The 15,718-nt window shown below is 35.3% G+C and overlaps 2 protein-coding genes across 2 annotated transcripts; one reads left to right on the top strand and one right to left on the bottom strand.

Moving 5' to 3' along the window:
• The first annotated feature begins 1,290 nt into the window (after window positions 1-1,290).
• On the top strand, window positions 1,291-4,431 carry LOC127803336 (pentatricopeptide repeat-containing protein At3g49710). The gene has a single exon (XM_052339486.1). It carries the CDS (start codon window positions 1,373-1,375, stop codon window positions 3,530-3,532), a length of 2,160 nt encoding a protein of 719 aa, XP_052195446.1. The 5' UTR covers window positions 1,291-1,372; the 3' UTR covers window positions 3,533-4,431.
• A 3,818-nt stretch (window positions 4,432-8,249) lies between these two features.
• Window positions 8,250-15,661, bottom strand: LOC127804975 (probable pectin methylesterase CGR2). Its single transcript, XM_052342111.1, has 8 exons — window positions 15,496-15,661; window positions 15,067-15,226; window positions 14,813-14,852; window positions 14,527-14,568; window positions 10,786-11,160; window positions 10,436-10,491; window positions 8,672-8,850; window positions 8,250-8,483 (listed from the first exon to the last, which is right to left on the bottom strand). Exons 2-7 carry the CDS (start codon window positions 15,181-15,183, stop codon window positions 8,698-8,700), a joined length of 783 nt encoding a protein of 260 aa, XP_052198071.1. The 5' UTR covers window positions 15,184-15,226; window positions 15,496-15,661; the 3' UTR covers window positions 8,250-8,483; window positions 8,672-8,697.
• Between the last annotated feature and the right edge of the window lie 57 nt (window positions 15,662-15,718).

Here is a 15,718-nt window from a genome sequence, read left to right on the forward strand (position 1 = left end):
TGAACAGTTCTCTGTCAACCACAACAGCTAGCTAATTCGAAATTCAAGACTAATTAATATTTACCACCAAGAAAGTAAATAAATAATCCAAGGCTTACCCCTCATAATAACTCCGTTGATCACCATATTCATGGATGGCCATTTGGGTCTTTGGATCGATCAATGTTTGGCTAAAAGCTGGTAGGCCGTGAGGTGCCTTAGGAATGAGAAAATACGATAAGACTTCAGTAACGGCAAACTGGATTTCAATTTTGGTTCTTGCTCTGTTGTTCACCATTTTTTTAGCTGGGATTTAATTTTTATACTAGCACACAGTGGAAGATATATACCCAATTTAGTATGTACTACAGTGTACTAGTTCTTATAAGAGATCCATTTAAAATACGTAGAAATTAATGTTGTATTCTTGGTCCAATCTAGAAGAGGATGAAATGTAATTATGTTGTCCTAAAAGATGGGGTATTTTTTTTTTTTTTGGCTGGAGAAAGCTGGTGTATTATATACATACATATATATATATATATGTAGCTAGGAACATATCATATTGTTTGACAAGATTAACGTGTGATTAGACATTAATGACTTTTCAAAACCAAATTATGGTGTAAATGAAGAGACTGGGCGGACCCTTTGGCTGGGGAAAGCCAGACTTGATAGGAAAGGAATGGAGACATTGGTGCCATGGAAGTGCCAATTACACCCCATTATACCGGGACATGCTCAAGCCATTATATGTCATCCGGTTTCATCAAAGGAAGCACCCCAGTAGCAGCTGCTTCATCTCTGCCAGTCGAGTTGCATTGCTCTTCTAATTTAGCTACTAGCTAAATGCTGGGTAGCCTTCACCTGTATTTGCCCAGTTTTGCTGTACAAAGTCGTAGCTATAGATACATATCTAGCTGGCTAACCAGACCACCCTGCAGCCGGTGTCCGACTGCCATATACTAATCTTTGATATGATATGAAAGGGTGTGCTTGTGTGTTTTGTCTCGCTTCTTTGTTCAAATTAAGGACACTGATGATGTTTCTTCCTTAGTGCGCCTGAGAGGTGAAATTCTCTTGTTACACTCACTCTGAATGAAAAATCATTATCCTTGTTCAAAATAGTAGCCCCTTTATCGGGCCACCACGAGTTTTGGTAGGGTAGGGCTCAATGATAGAAAGGCCCAATATGTTGAGTGTTAACAACAATGGTCTTGCAATATTGGCCCATAACTCGGCCCAGCATCACCAAGCAGTGACACTGTTACATACGGATTTGGGTATCCTGGACCCAAACAATCCGAAAACCACAAGAGGAGAAGTGGCTTTAGCATGCAAGCAAAGTAGCAGTGGCTTGGGGAAACACTTGTACGTAGCTTTGGTGTCTTCGATGAACCAAATCTTATGGAGCTTCCAGCGCTTGCGCCAACTTCTGAAAGAGTGCATAGCCGAAAGAGACCTCGTCACCGGCAAGTCACTCCACGCCCTATACATCAAGTCAATTGTCCCGCCGTCCACTTACCTCTCAAACCACTTTATCCTCCTCTACTCCAAATGCGGCCGCCTCTCCGCAGCCCGGCTTGCCTTCGACGCCACCCCGGCTCCCAATGTCTTCTCCTTCAACGCCATCATCTCCGCTTACGCAAAGGACTCGCAGCCCCACGTTGCCCGAGGACTGTTCGACCAAATTCCCCAACCGGACCTCGTTTCTTACAACACCCTCATTTCGGCTTACGCCGACCGAGGTGATGCAGCGCCTGCGGTTGGTCTGTTCACGGGGATGAGAGAGATGGGTCTGGACATGGATGGGTTCACGTTCTCTGCTGTCATCACGGCTGCTTCTCATGATATTGCTTTGATTAGTCAATTACACTGTCTGGCTGTGGCGGGTGGCTTTGATTCTTTTGTTTCGGTGAACAATACCCTCATCACGTATTACAGCAAGAATGGGGATTTAGACGCGGCCAAGCGTACATTTTATGGGTTTGACGAGATTCGTGATGAAGTTTCTTGGAACTGTATGATCGTGGCATACGGACAACACCAAGAAGGGTCAAAAGCACTGGCATTGTATCAAGAAATGGTCCGCAGAGAGTTGGGAGTCGACATGTTCACTTTAGCAAGCGTTTTGACCGGGTTTACATGCCTGGAGGATTTGTCTGGTGGGCATCAGTTTCATGCTTATTTGGTTAAAACGGGCTTCCATCAGAATGCTCATGTTGCCAGTGGTTTGATTGATATGTATGCAAAATGCCAAGCTGGTATGTTGGAGTGTAAGAAAATATTTCAAGAAATTCCAGAGCCAGACTTGGTTCTCTGGAACACCATGATTTCTGGGTACTCTCAAAATGAGGAATTTTCTGAAGAGGCATTTGATTGTTTCCGGCAGATGCAGCGTGCTGGTCATCGTCCTGATGATGGGAGCTTCGTCTGTGTGATAAGTGCATGCTCTAATTCGTCATCTCCGTCGCAAGGGAAACAGATTCACTCTCTGGTGCTTAAATCTGATATTCCAGCAAATCAAATTGCGGTGAACAATGCCCTCATTGCAATGTATTCAAAATGTGGCAACCTTCGAGATGCCAGAAGGTTATTCGATAGGATGCCAGAGCATAACGCTGTCTCATTAAATTCAATGATCGCAGGTTATGCGCAGCATGGACGAGGGGCTGAATCATTAGTCTTGTTTGAGCTTATGGTGGAAACGGATATTACTCCTAATAGTATAACCTTTCTGGCAGTCCTGTCTGCATGTGGACACACAGGAAAAGTTGAGGAAGGGCACAAGTATTTCAACATGATGAAAGAGAAATTCAGCATTGTACCAGAAGCAGAACACTATTCATGCATGATTGACCTACTGGGTCGAGCAGGGAAACTCAAGGAAGCAGAGAGGCTCATCAAGACAATGCCGTATAGTCCAGGCTCCATTAGTTGGGCAGCATTGCTCAGCGCCTGTCGAAGACATGGAAACATTGAGCTAGCCATTAAAGCAGCCAACGAGTGTCTTCAACTTGACCCCACAAATGCTGCTCCTTATGTCATACTCGCTAATATGTATGCCAGTGCCAAGAAATGGGAAGAGGTAGCAACTGTACGGAAGCTCATGCGAGATATGGGAGTGAGAAAGAAACCGGGTTGTAGTTGGATTGAGGTCAAGAAGAGGATACACGTGTTCGTGGCTGAGGATAGTTCGCACCCACTGATAAAGGAAATATATGACTTCTTGGAGGAGATATCAATGAAGATCAAAATAGCAGGATATGTGCCTGATTTGAGCTGGGCTCTGGTTCAGGATGATGGGACCAAGGCAGGGGAAATGGAGTTGAGGTTAGGGCATCACAGTGAGAAGCTAGCCGTGGCATTTGGGCTGATCTCTACAAAGGATGGGGAGCCTTTACTAGTTATGAAGAACCTCAGGATATGTGGGGATTGTCACAATGCGATTAAGTTCATATCTGCAATCACAAAAAGAGAGATCACTGTAAGAGATGCCCACAGGTTTCATTGCTTCAAGGATGGACAGTGTTCTTGTGGGGATTACTGGTGATAGTCGACCATATCCCTTAAGTCCTCATCTGCTTTTCAACCCTGGGAGAGAGAGAAATCTCTCTCCTAGGCCATGTGTTGCGTGGAACCAACCTTTGACAACAGTAAGCTCTTTTGAAAATCTAAACTTGGTCAATCTTTAGCAAGCAGGGTTCAAAATAGTCTGGATCTGTTCTCTCCTCCTCTTTATGTGTAAGGCTGACTCCAACGGGTCTGTATTCTGCTTGCCTAGCCAAAAAACAGAGTCAAATCCATATTTTCAGCTCTAATGGAGTTTGCCGTAGGCAATTTCTCTTGTCAAAAATTTGGCAAAATTGAACACACTCGCCACATGTGACGATCAAAATTTCCCCAGCCATCCTCGCATCTCCCCAAAATTTCCCCAGCCAATGTGGCGGAGCCACATGCAGCCAAGGGTGGGCAGTTGCCCACCCTGGATTTTTAAAAAAATTATTATATATAATAATTTAGTATTTTTAAATTTTTTTTTTTCTAAATATACACAATGAATTTTTTAAAAATTCTAAATTTTGAATATATTAGTAGATGAAGATAAGGGTATTGAGTGATTGTCTCTTATTGCCAAAAACCACCGGACACGATGACGGGTGGCAATTCCCAGACTATTTACGTGTATTGGGTTTGATCAAAAGTTTAAACTTAGATTTATGAAATTTGGCTGTTAAATTTTATTGATTTTTTGTGTATGTTGATCGATGGGAATAACGGTGTCGAGTGATTGTCTCAAATCGTCGAAAACCATCGATCATGGTGACTGGTGGCGATTGCCAGTGCTTTTTTCAGTATTGGCCGAAAATTAAAAATAAGATATATGAAAATTTGACCCACTTTTCTTTTGTGTATGTTAATCTCCCTTGACCATTTCTTTAACTATGTTTTAATTAAAGGGATTAATTTTTTTATTTTTTGTTATAAATTTGTCAATTACATATTTGAAACTATGGCAGAAAACATATTTTCTATCATGAAATTTGTCAAAATTTGACTACATAATTGAATTGAAGATTAATGATTGAATGACAGTATGTCATGAAGTTTATCAAGACTCGGCTACGCAATCAAATTGGAGATTAATGATTGAACGACAACTTAGTTATGTATATTAAAAAATAAATATTTAATAAAATTAATAATAATATTATTATGCGATGTTATTAAAATATAAAAATACATCGATTGTATAATTTATTGATATATATATTAATATTATATTATTTTTAACTTTTTTATATTATTTAATTTTAGACAGTATTTAAAGTTTTAGGGTTTAATTTTTGCCTACTCTATCTAAAATTTATGGCTCCGCCTCTACCAACCATCATCGCCATCTCCCCCCCCCTAATGACCATCAATGTCTGAAGAGGCTAACCAGCCGCAGCGAAGATGAAATCAGCCAGAGAAGAGACATTGAAGAGGCTGCGAGTAACAGATCCAAAGAAGACTACCAGAAAAGACGAGTTACAGGCGCAACGAAAGACTAAATCGGACCAACGACCAGGTAGCGGCAGCAAAGAGCAGAACTGGCAGCATTTTCTTCAACGAGGAGTAGATTTGGTTTGTGATGTTGGGATATTTTAAATTTATTTTTGTATTGGATGAGCAATATTGTATATTTGTATATTTGATTATTGATTTTGTGTATATGTATGTGTGTATTTGATTATTTTGTATCTAATCATTAATTTTGTGTATGTATGTATGTATCTAATTATTTTGTATATTTGATTATTAATTTTATATATATGTATTTGATTATTAATTTTATGTATGTGTGTATTTAATTATTTTGTGTATTAAATATACAAAGATAATCCCATGTTTATATTAAATGAATTCTTAAAAAATATTAGTAAATTGATTTAAAATATTATTAATATTATTAAATTGTAAAATAAATAATAAATTTTTACAGTACTGAAAATTATATAAAAGATAAAATAAATAGAATTGAAGTTTATTAATAAATAAATAAAATAGAGAGTTAAGTAAAAAGAAAAAAATGAAATATGGTTGGAGTAGATAAAATTTTTAAAGTAAAATTAAAATAAAAAATAAATTATTTATAATATAATAAGAGTTGACGATGAAAGTTAGTTAGGCTGGTTTCAGCAGCCATGAAAATCAAGCCCTAATTTAAGAGGCTTTTCCTCACATATTAGTTGTATGTTAGTTTTTAACATAATTATAATTGTAATTGCACAATTATAAATTTTTATAATTATGTTCGTAATTCAAGAATTAATCGTATTTTATTTATAACTATTTTAATAAATTGTATAATTGAATAAACATTTTAAAAAATTAATTTTTTTATTAAAGTAACTAATGGGCAGTAACGCACAGAAATACATGAAATTAGCAGTCAAAATTAAAAGATGCACACTTAAATTAATGATCACACAATTAAATTAGAATTAACCTCAAAAAATCTAACAATTAAAATGATAAATAGATATTGTACATTTTATAGGAATGATTTTACTATTTCGCTTTGAATATTATTATTATAATATATATTTTAACGTTACAATTTTATTTATTGAATATTGTTGTAAATAACTGAAAACTTAAAGATATTTTATATTTAAATTGATATTATGTTTTATAGTTAAAAACTAATATTATATATAAAATTCCCTCCTTTTTATAAATTCATCAATTGCTTCTAATAATTTATATAAAATACATATACTAAACAAATATATAAAAATCATGTGTACGAACTTATCTTTAATAAAAGAAGTTTAAAGCATGATTGTAGTAAAGGTGATCATATAGCCCATTATTACTAGATCAACCTTAGGATGAATGGTCTTAATTCAAGAGTGCTGGTCAATCCCAATTTTTATTTTTTATTTTTATAATATTAATTGTTCTTATTCATTAATTAATGTAATTTAAAAAATATAAGAAAATTAAGAACTACTCTTTATATTTTTGACAACTTTGTAATAACATCCTATAAAACATGCCTATTTAGTATTTACATTTGAACTTTCATGCCTAAACACCTCCCAATAACTGGTGAAAGTGGCTTAGCTCAAAAATATGATATAATATATATATATATATATATTTAAAAAATAATAATAAAATATATTTATTAAACCCAAATCTGTGCTTTGCAAAAACCTTGTATATTTCTAGAAGGGCGTGGCTTTTAAAAGACTAGGAAGAGCCCATGAGAGGAAGACTGTCCAAGTCCAAATCCAAATCCCCTGCAAATGGGTTTCTATGTTTAATAGCTTAGATTTGGTTACATTACAAAATTTTAGAGCCTATAAATTTTTTTTTCTTGTTTGTTAACTTTAATTTTTTATTGAATAATTAAATTTCTCATTAAAAAATAAAAAACTTAATTGTTTAACTTTATACTATGAATTACAAAACATACTTTTTGATATTTTTAAAAAGCAATATTATGACTTTTAAAATATAAAATATATTTGATTATAAATTAAATTAAGAAAATATTTGGTAAAATTAAAACGACCTTATATTTTCAATTAAGTATGAAAAATTGTATATTGTCATCATCTTTCCACTGTCGATTTGACCACCATCAGCAGATAAATTCAAACCAGAAAAGCCACATTAAATAAGTACGAGTGGCCACGTGGAACGTATTTAGCATTATTATTGCGGATGGCAAGATGCTAATTATCTTGAAAGGATTGGTAATAGTTTTATAAATAATTTAAAATTTTTAATAAATTTTTAATTTATAATTTTTTTAAAAAGGTTAAGAGTTTGATTTTAGATAAATGACAGTGAGAATTAAATTTATCTAAGCAAAAAGAAAACACTTTTTAAGCTCGAGAATTCTCAACTTTCCAAGAGTTAAATATGAGTATATGACTACAATTTTTGTTATCATGCCCATACAATTTGCTGCAGCCAAAGCTTCATACATGTGCAAAATATGAAAAATTAATAAGAAAAAAAAAATGACTGAATGAGATAGAGAGGCCAAGCTTGTTTGGTAGTGGGTTAGGCCACATAGTTTAAGTTACCCCAAGCATAAAGGTCATGCCAAGCCAACCACCCTCTTCTAGAGTCAACATGACCCATTTGACATATATAGTGTGGGACAAAAAGAAAAGTGGTAAGTTTTTGTCTCAAATGTTAATATCACAGTTTAGTTTTGCCTTCTCAATAAAAGGACTAATTACAATGTTCTTCTTCATCTATGCATTTATATCATTTAGTTCCTTAAACCAAAAGCTGTATATTTATGCTCATTTTTATTTGAATAGCCATAAGTAACTCTTCCAAATCTCCCTCTTAAAGTCTTTAAGGGCTTTTTCTCAAATTTCATTTGGACCTATGAATTCGGGAGTATATACATTCAATTGAGAAGTTGAATCATTGAGCTGTCAACCATTATAGCAAAATACTATAAAAAAAAAAAAACATTATGGCAAAATAATACCATATGATACAAATGTTTGAAGCCAAAACCATCCCCCCAAAAGCAGGTACTTTCATATGTTTAAATGGACAATGCATCATTAAAAAGAAATATGTTACCTAAAGTTGATAAAAGGACAACAAACATTTCATTGTTTTTTTAGGGAAGGATAATTTTACCGATCTTTAATTATCCGATCTTTAAATATGAACATGTCCCAAATTTAAAATCCATCTACTTTGTTAGACAAATAATAGAAGATTATTTATGACATTTCAAATAAAGATAAAAAAATGAAATGTATAATTCTTTTAATTTGAAAAGGCCGAGACCATTCCCCCTGTTGATACTGCAAAAAGATTGTAAATGTTCATTTTTATAGCACAAACATAAATGAAATCTTTTACCAGCAGTGCAATAAAGTTGTTCTCTCTCTGCCAATGTTGTGACCATTGGATCCAGACGAGTGTTCCTTCCTTTATCCAGTGAGCCCTTCCCAAATGAAAAGAAGAGGGAACATCTGGAATAGAGAATTGCCGGTGGTTATAGAGAGATGCACAGAATGAGAGAAACATTTGGAAGCACATGTACATATAGTGATGTGACTAACACCCTTCTACTAAATTGAATTACTTCTCCTAAGCTGAGCACATTTCATATGAAAATTGAACATTTCTGAATTCATATTTCTAAAGCACACGAACTTACAAAGAGATCTTCATACTATTTTGATATTAATGATAGGCATTCAGGTGAAACACTTGGCAGCTAGGCTTGAATGACATCTTGGTTGCAGCTTGCTCGAACTTGTTAGCTGCAGCCTCATTTACTTCTAAGCTGGTCTGGACAAAGAAACGCATCCACCAAGAAGAGCTTCGCATTTTTGCCTTCAGAAGAGGAGAGCATTTTAGAGACATCATTGATGTCATTCGAAGTGTCGTGCTGATAAATGAATAAAGATGCTCAGCAGGAATAAAGCCAAAAACGTCAGAAAAAACCCTTATTTTATTTTACTTTATTTGTATTTATTTATTGTTTCATTTTTTATTTTTTATTTTTTATTATTTTTTTTTTTTTGGGGGGGGGGGTGTCGGCATAATATCAGAATTCTCGAAATGGCTCACAAATAATGTCTCAGTTCCCTTCAATATGTTAACGGCCCATGTCAAAGCTGTCAGTATTATGATTTTATGAGTTTTAACACATTTTCACTTTTTTTTTAATTCAAGTTCTTTGGATTAGTTCTTCTGCCGTCTCTTAACAACTTAAGAGGGGCCCCCCAACCGAAGTGAGTCTATAGATTTGTGTTAGTAACATCGATTTCTTTCACACCGGTTTGCTTCCAGGACCTGACTTAAACCTATGGACTTGAGTTTAGGGCACTATCAGGAATTTCACAAAGAACTTGCTTACCAGTGTCTGCAATTTTTCTTGGCTCACAGTTCGTTGCAGTCCATGGTACAAGTATGGTTGTAACAGGAAATTTTCTTACCACTGTTTGTGCCAATGTTACATGATTCATTATTCGTTATGATGTGTGGTTAAAAGTACACACTAAAAGTGTGTTTGATTACACACATTTATCATAATTACACATTTTCTATGAAAACAATTTTCTATGAAAAATGTGTATCGTACAAGCATTTAAAACTTTTTTTTCCATGAAATTCATTTTTCAAGGGGATGGAGTGGTTTTTGTTTTCTAGGCAATCATTATCGAGAATTAAATTCTAGATAATGCAATCAAACATACCCTAATATTTTTTGTCATATACTGTACAAGAGAAAGAGTTAGCTGGATTGCTATTCCAAATCAATTTGATCTACAGCAGATCATTTACACACGTGCGCGCGTGCATATATATATATATATATATGCAAATCTTAAAAGACAACTCCAATAGATAAGTAAATTGAAAATAAATTAATGAATTTTTCATTTTTTCCTAACATCAATTTCAGATCTTTACCTAAGGTTCCTTTAATTTCTTTCAGATTTCTCTTTAAATTTTTAATCATATTTCCTCTAAATCAGGAATATCGCACTCTGGTGCGTGAACATATCAACACTGGGAACATGTCTTATTTTATTCATAATGCCATAACTTCTTTGGAAATCAAATAGTGAATAAATCAATCGATTTAACTAGGATAAATCAAGTCAGATTAATAATTACGTGAACATCTGTCAAAATCTCTAACTCGAAGTTTTCCAAGTTGTACACAAGAACAATTTATCCGTATGTCCAATAAATAATCTGACGAATGTGTGAAACAGATCAAATTTATCATATCTACAACTCAGTATGCCTTAAGAGCTTAGCAAAAAGATGACTACACAAGTCAAGCCCAAGAAAATTAAAAAAAAATGGATGTAATATTCATTAAATCATGGCGTATTAAATCCCAAACATATCCATGCCACACGATGTACTAAGAGAGACACGTTTCATAGAACAGATATTCACTTACCGGACGTCCAAATTTGGACGATTCTCCAACTTTAGCTCTCTGTTTACCAGGGTAACCTACAGATGAAATTAAGATGTAGAGAAAAACTCAACATACCTCATTAAATTTTCAATCAAATTGTAGCACTATAAAGATAGGGTGCAGAAGCAAGAAGATTGCTGCGATATTCCTGGACAAACAGAACCTCGAACAAATGCGATATACAGCTATATGCATAATGCATAAGCAATGACCCAAAGTCCTAACCTAGCTAACTGACATCAGTGAGAGAAATTAAACCAGGGAGAAATTGTGAAACAAGAATACGTGTTAACCAATATAATAAGTTTGCTCAAAAAAATCAAATTTACCTGTAAAAATAATAATCCCATCGGCGGCCACTCTTGCCAAATCTGGAAAAGTCTTGTTCAGGTACTTAGGTGAGAGGTAATCCAATGCATCTGACACAATGACATGGGAAAATGACTTTGGCCTGTATGAAAGAGGAAACTTTATGTCAGCTTCACGTACAATGCCTTTGCGCACAAGAGTTTTGCAGCTTTCCTCAGCATCCTCAATGTCATAGGGTTCCACCCCCCATGCTTCAGTTTCCTGCTCTCTTAACAATTTAGAGACCACCGAACAAGTATCAGGGCCCACATGTAGAACTTTGCGCATGTTGTCACCATATGCTTTCTTAAGAACAGGTATTGCTCTCAGAACTTCTGATGTGCAAGAGAATTCACCTGTATGTGTTGATTAGTTGAGCCATCAATCAGGATAAGTTTCTCCAACTAGTCAAAAAATGAAATTATTGAGCAATAAATATTTGTTGACATCTTGTTTCTGGCAATTTAAACCTGATTTTTGGGCAAAATTCAAAATGATCCTTTCAAGATTGCAATAGTATTAATGTAGCATTAGTAGGAAGCATAATATTTAAAAGAATTATCCAATTCTACATATAAATTTCAAAAAATGGCTCAAAATTTTGATGAATATCTCAATTTTTCTAAGTACTAAGTGCACTTAAGCATAGAAGGCCTATAGAGATTAAGCAAAGTGAAGCGCACATAAATGAAATAAAAGAGTATAAACTTTTATAAGCATAAAAGAAATAAACTATTAAAAAAACTATATAAGAATGAGGACTATAAATTTAATAAATGATGAGATACCATTTTTCATTATAATACATGTTTATAAGTTCATACAATCATAAAAAGAAGCATAAGGAAAAAAAAATCAGCCTTAATTTACACCTATCCCCAATCAATAGACCCCTAACTTACAACAATCCAGAACAATCCATCCTTAACTTACAATCAATCAACAATATGTAATTAACAGCAATCAGGAATCAATCATAAATCCCTAATTTACCACAATCAAGAATATTAGCAATCCTTAATATAACATCCCGCATTAAACGATAGAAAGAATCGGATCAACTTACTTTGATGGGCCTACGCGAACTTCTCAGGGGCCACCCATCCTTGAGCTACCCTAACTCAAGCACGCTTAACCCGAGAGTTCCTTATCCACATTTAGCTCAAAAGGTATTCAGTTAGTATTGTTTCATTTCTTACTATTCTCGATATATATACTAGCTTTTCTAGAGTCCCTTTTTGGACCTGACCTTAGGCTCTTGGGGTATTATATTCTCCCCTCCTTGAGCACATGATGTCCTCATCATGTGACTTCACAACTAGTCCCAGATTTTCTCCCCTTTGGAGGCTGCCATCCCAGAAACCTGCCAAGAGTCGCTCCTTGTTCAGGCCCTCGCGCCCCGGCGTCACTCTCTGCCCTCATCAAACCACTTTCTCCAAGGGTCGGCTCTGATACCACCTGTAACGTCTCGCATCGAGCGATAGAAAAGACCGGATCAACTTAGCTTGATGGGTCTACGCGAACTTCCCAGGGGTCACCCATCCTTGAGCTACCCTAGGTTAAGCACATTTAACTTGGGAGTTCTTTATCCACATTCAGCTTAAAAAGTATCCAGCAGTGTTGTTTCTTTCCTTACTATCCTCAATATATATACTAACTTCTCTAGAGTCTCTTCTTGGATCTGACATTGGGCTCTCGGGGTATTACATTTAATTTACACCTAATTACATGTTTCCATCAATATTTTTTGCTCAATAAATATAGTCTCTTTTTTTTGTTTAAATGCATATATGATTTTATCAGATGTTAAAACAGTTTTTTTTTTTTTGTAAGGTTTCCATTCAAGCAGCCACATCATTGCAAAAATTTAAACAAATCTAACTATTCATATTGTCTGATAAAAAAAAAGGGGTATTTTTGAAGCGCACTTTAATTATGCTCAGCTAAAGTTGCTAACCTTCACACACAAAAAGCCCTAAACACGTTGCGTTTTGCATTTTAAGTGCACTTAAGCATGCTTTTTTTAAACACTGTGTAAGACATAATAGATTGGATCCTTTAATCCCACAATTACAGGGTTAAACATTAAGAAGGCAGATTACATTGCAGTATTCAATCTTCTCCACTGAATCAACAATCCTTCTAAAAACAATGGGCATTTCTGTTGCTTATGTACCTACACAAGCTACTATGGCAGGTGACAGGCTTGCTAAATGAGCATACAGGAGCTTATCTCAGGGATGGTAGATAATTAAGGTGTTACCTTCAGATGTTATACAGACTATTGAGTCAGGTCTGTTTTCTGATTGATTATGTTTTTGTTTTCTTTCTTTATTCTTTTTGGTGCTTCTTGTTTTCAATTATGCCAGTTGCACATCCAAAAAACACATTAAAATAGTGCTGCTTCACTACAAAAGTGACACACAGGAAACGGCATTAATGACACATGTAATCAACTCAGGCAACACAAATGCAAGTAATATAACTTTTACAGCTCAAATCTTGGATAATGTAGTGACTACCATACCCCCTCAGTAGGGTGTCATTTCTCCATCCCTTGATAATGGAAAAGAGAAGTAATAGGTGCACCAGTCTAATCCAAGAGATGCATATCATGTGCATGTTATGGGGGGAAACTACTAAGTAAACAGATGGTGAAAAAAATAAAAATAAAATGAAAAAACAGTCCCCTAACAAAAACCAAACTAAAATACTTGCTGGAGGTTAGTGACTTGCCTGCTATGGAATTTGACAGTTTCTGAATATCTGATATGCCAAAGGAAACGAAACCAGTTCTTTTGTTGCTTCTAACATCCAAAAAAGTTTAAGATGTGGATATAAATTGCCTCTGCTTCTTAAACTTCCTAGGATGTTATTAAAATTCCAATCCCTTGTTGGATTTATCCCCAAATTTATATTTGTTAGCTACTAACAAATTGCAGTTGGCATTATTCTCAGAGCTGATAATTTGAGGAAAAGGGGTCTTTTATGACTTTTTTGTGACTAGTTGGTATCACCTCTGTAAGGTGGCTAGGGAAATGGTTGATCATTTACTTTTTCATGATCCGGTGGCCCATGATATCTGGAGTCTCTTGTTCAGTTTTATTTTGGTGTCCAGTGGGTTTTACCAGTTTCGGTGTTAGGGATTTGTCTTGGGAGAAGAAGGATTTTCAGTTTTCCATTCCTTCTTTTATTATATGGAACATTTCGAGGGAGAGAAATAGAAGAGCTTTTAAAATACAGAAAGTTCTCTTGCTTTTGCATTAGAGAAGAATTCTCTCTTTTGAACCTTTTGTATAACATTTTCCCCCTTAAGATGTTTCTTTTCTATACAATGTTGCCTCTCAGAAAAAATAATAATAATAATAATTCCCCAAGTTTGAAGTCACAATTTGTTAATACACTAATGGTCCAAACAGTAATCCTGACTAAAGGAATGACCGAATGAGAATGAACAAGGCACCAGATTTAGGGAGGAGGATTGAAACAAAATTGACTGAGATGTTGGATATATAAAAGATTTTGTTTGGGGTAGTGATAAACAACCTCCAATGTTGCCTAACTGCTAAAACTACCTTTTACATATGAAATAAGACTGAGAAGTACATTTAATAGTCATAATAACCTCCCCAGTACTGCAATAACTGTTAAGAGTATGATTTTTTGCAGATGGAATAAAATTGAAGGACGAAGCAAAATTTGAGAAAATTGAGCATATTTACCTTCAACCTTACTTATTTCTACTTTCTGGCCTCCAAATATACCTACATTATGAGAAGTAACAGTTAAGTTGATGCATTGCAAGAACAAGTCTAAATGTCTATTAATTAGAAAGCAAGCATGCCAATAATTGAGACACCAGCAGAAAACCCCAAAATTAGGAATTTCTTCTCAGAATCCAAATACAAGATAATGCTTTCCTTTGGCTACTTATTACAGCACAAGATAAAAAGACAGGTAGGGGAAGACGAAGAAGAAAGAAAAGGATTAAGGAAACTTGGCACACACCTGAGCCACCATAAAAATGGCCTATTAAAATAATCGCCCCCTGCACGTTTCAGAAACCAACAAAATAAATAAATAAACACGGAACCAGCAGTGTGCTTGGGGTCACCAGAAGCTGGGTACACCAAGATGCATGTAACAAATGGGAAAATATGTCGGTTTCATGCGATCACGATCCGAGAAAGAACAAAGATGTTAATGAACCGAAAAAATAAAAGATAGTAATGGGGAAGATGATCTGTGGGTAGGAGAAGTACCAGAATGATGAGGACAGCAGATAACAAAGGAGAAATGCGCGATTTGGGATGAAATGCTCCCCCAAACTGACCGCTGCCAACATAACGCCGCGAGGTACTTGTGTGCCTCCTTGACATTACTATTTCTGTAAACAATATTGTATCGACAAGATTTTTCACACTGCCAGAAAAGAAAGAAGCACTTCAGGCAAGCATTATATTAAATCAAACAACAAAATGCGGAACATATACAATGATGAACTATCCGTCCAAACCAGATCCGGAAATATCTTTAATTGTCCACATTGAGATTAGATTTACATAAAAAGAAGAACAAAATGAATTTTGGAATAGAAGCAGAGAAATTAACACAAAATGAATGCAAAATTCAACCAAACGGCAAATTAACAGAACGAGGGGACTGCGAAGTAGTGAATGCGCGAAGGAAACCTGTCAGATCAACGAACGAATTCCGGAAGATAATTTCCTGGAATCTGGATCTTAGATCTGCTATTCTGTATCCATATGGTTTCAGTGTACAGAATGAACGAATGCAATATGCGTGTGTACAGGCACGGAGAGAGCGGTTCTCTTTTGTGGCCGTGCGCAGCTGAATTTGGAGCTCTTCACTAAACGCGAAATCGGATGCACACGTGGCGACGCGCCATTTGGG

The sequence above is a fragment of the Diospyros lotus genome, chromosome 6 (assembly GCF_014633365.1).
Source record: "Diospyros lotus cultivar Yz01 chromosome 6, ASM1463336v1, whole genome shotgun sequence".
Lineage (NCBI taxonomy): Eukaryota > Viridiplantae > Streptophyta > Magnoliopsida > Ericales > Ebenaceae > Diospyros > Diospyros lotus.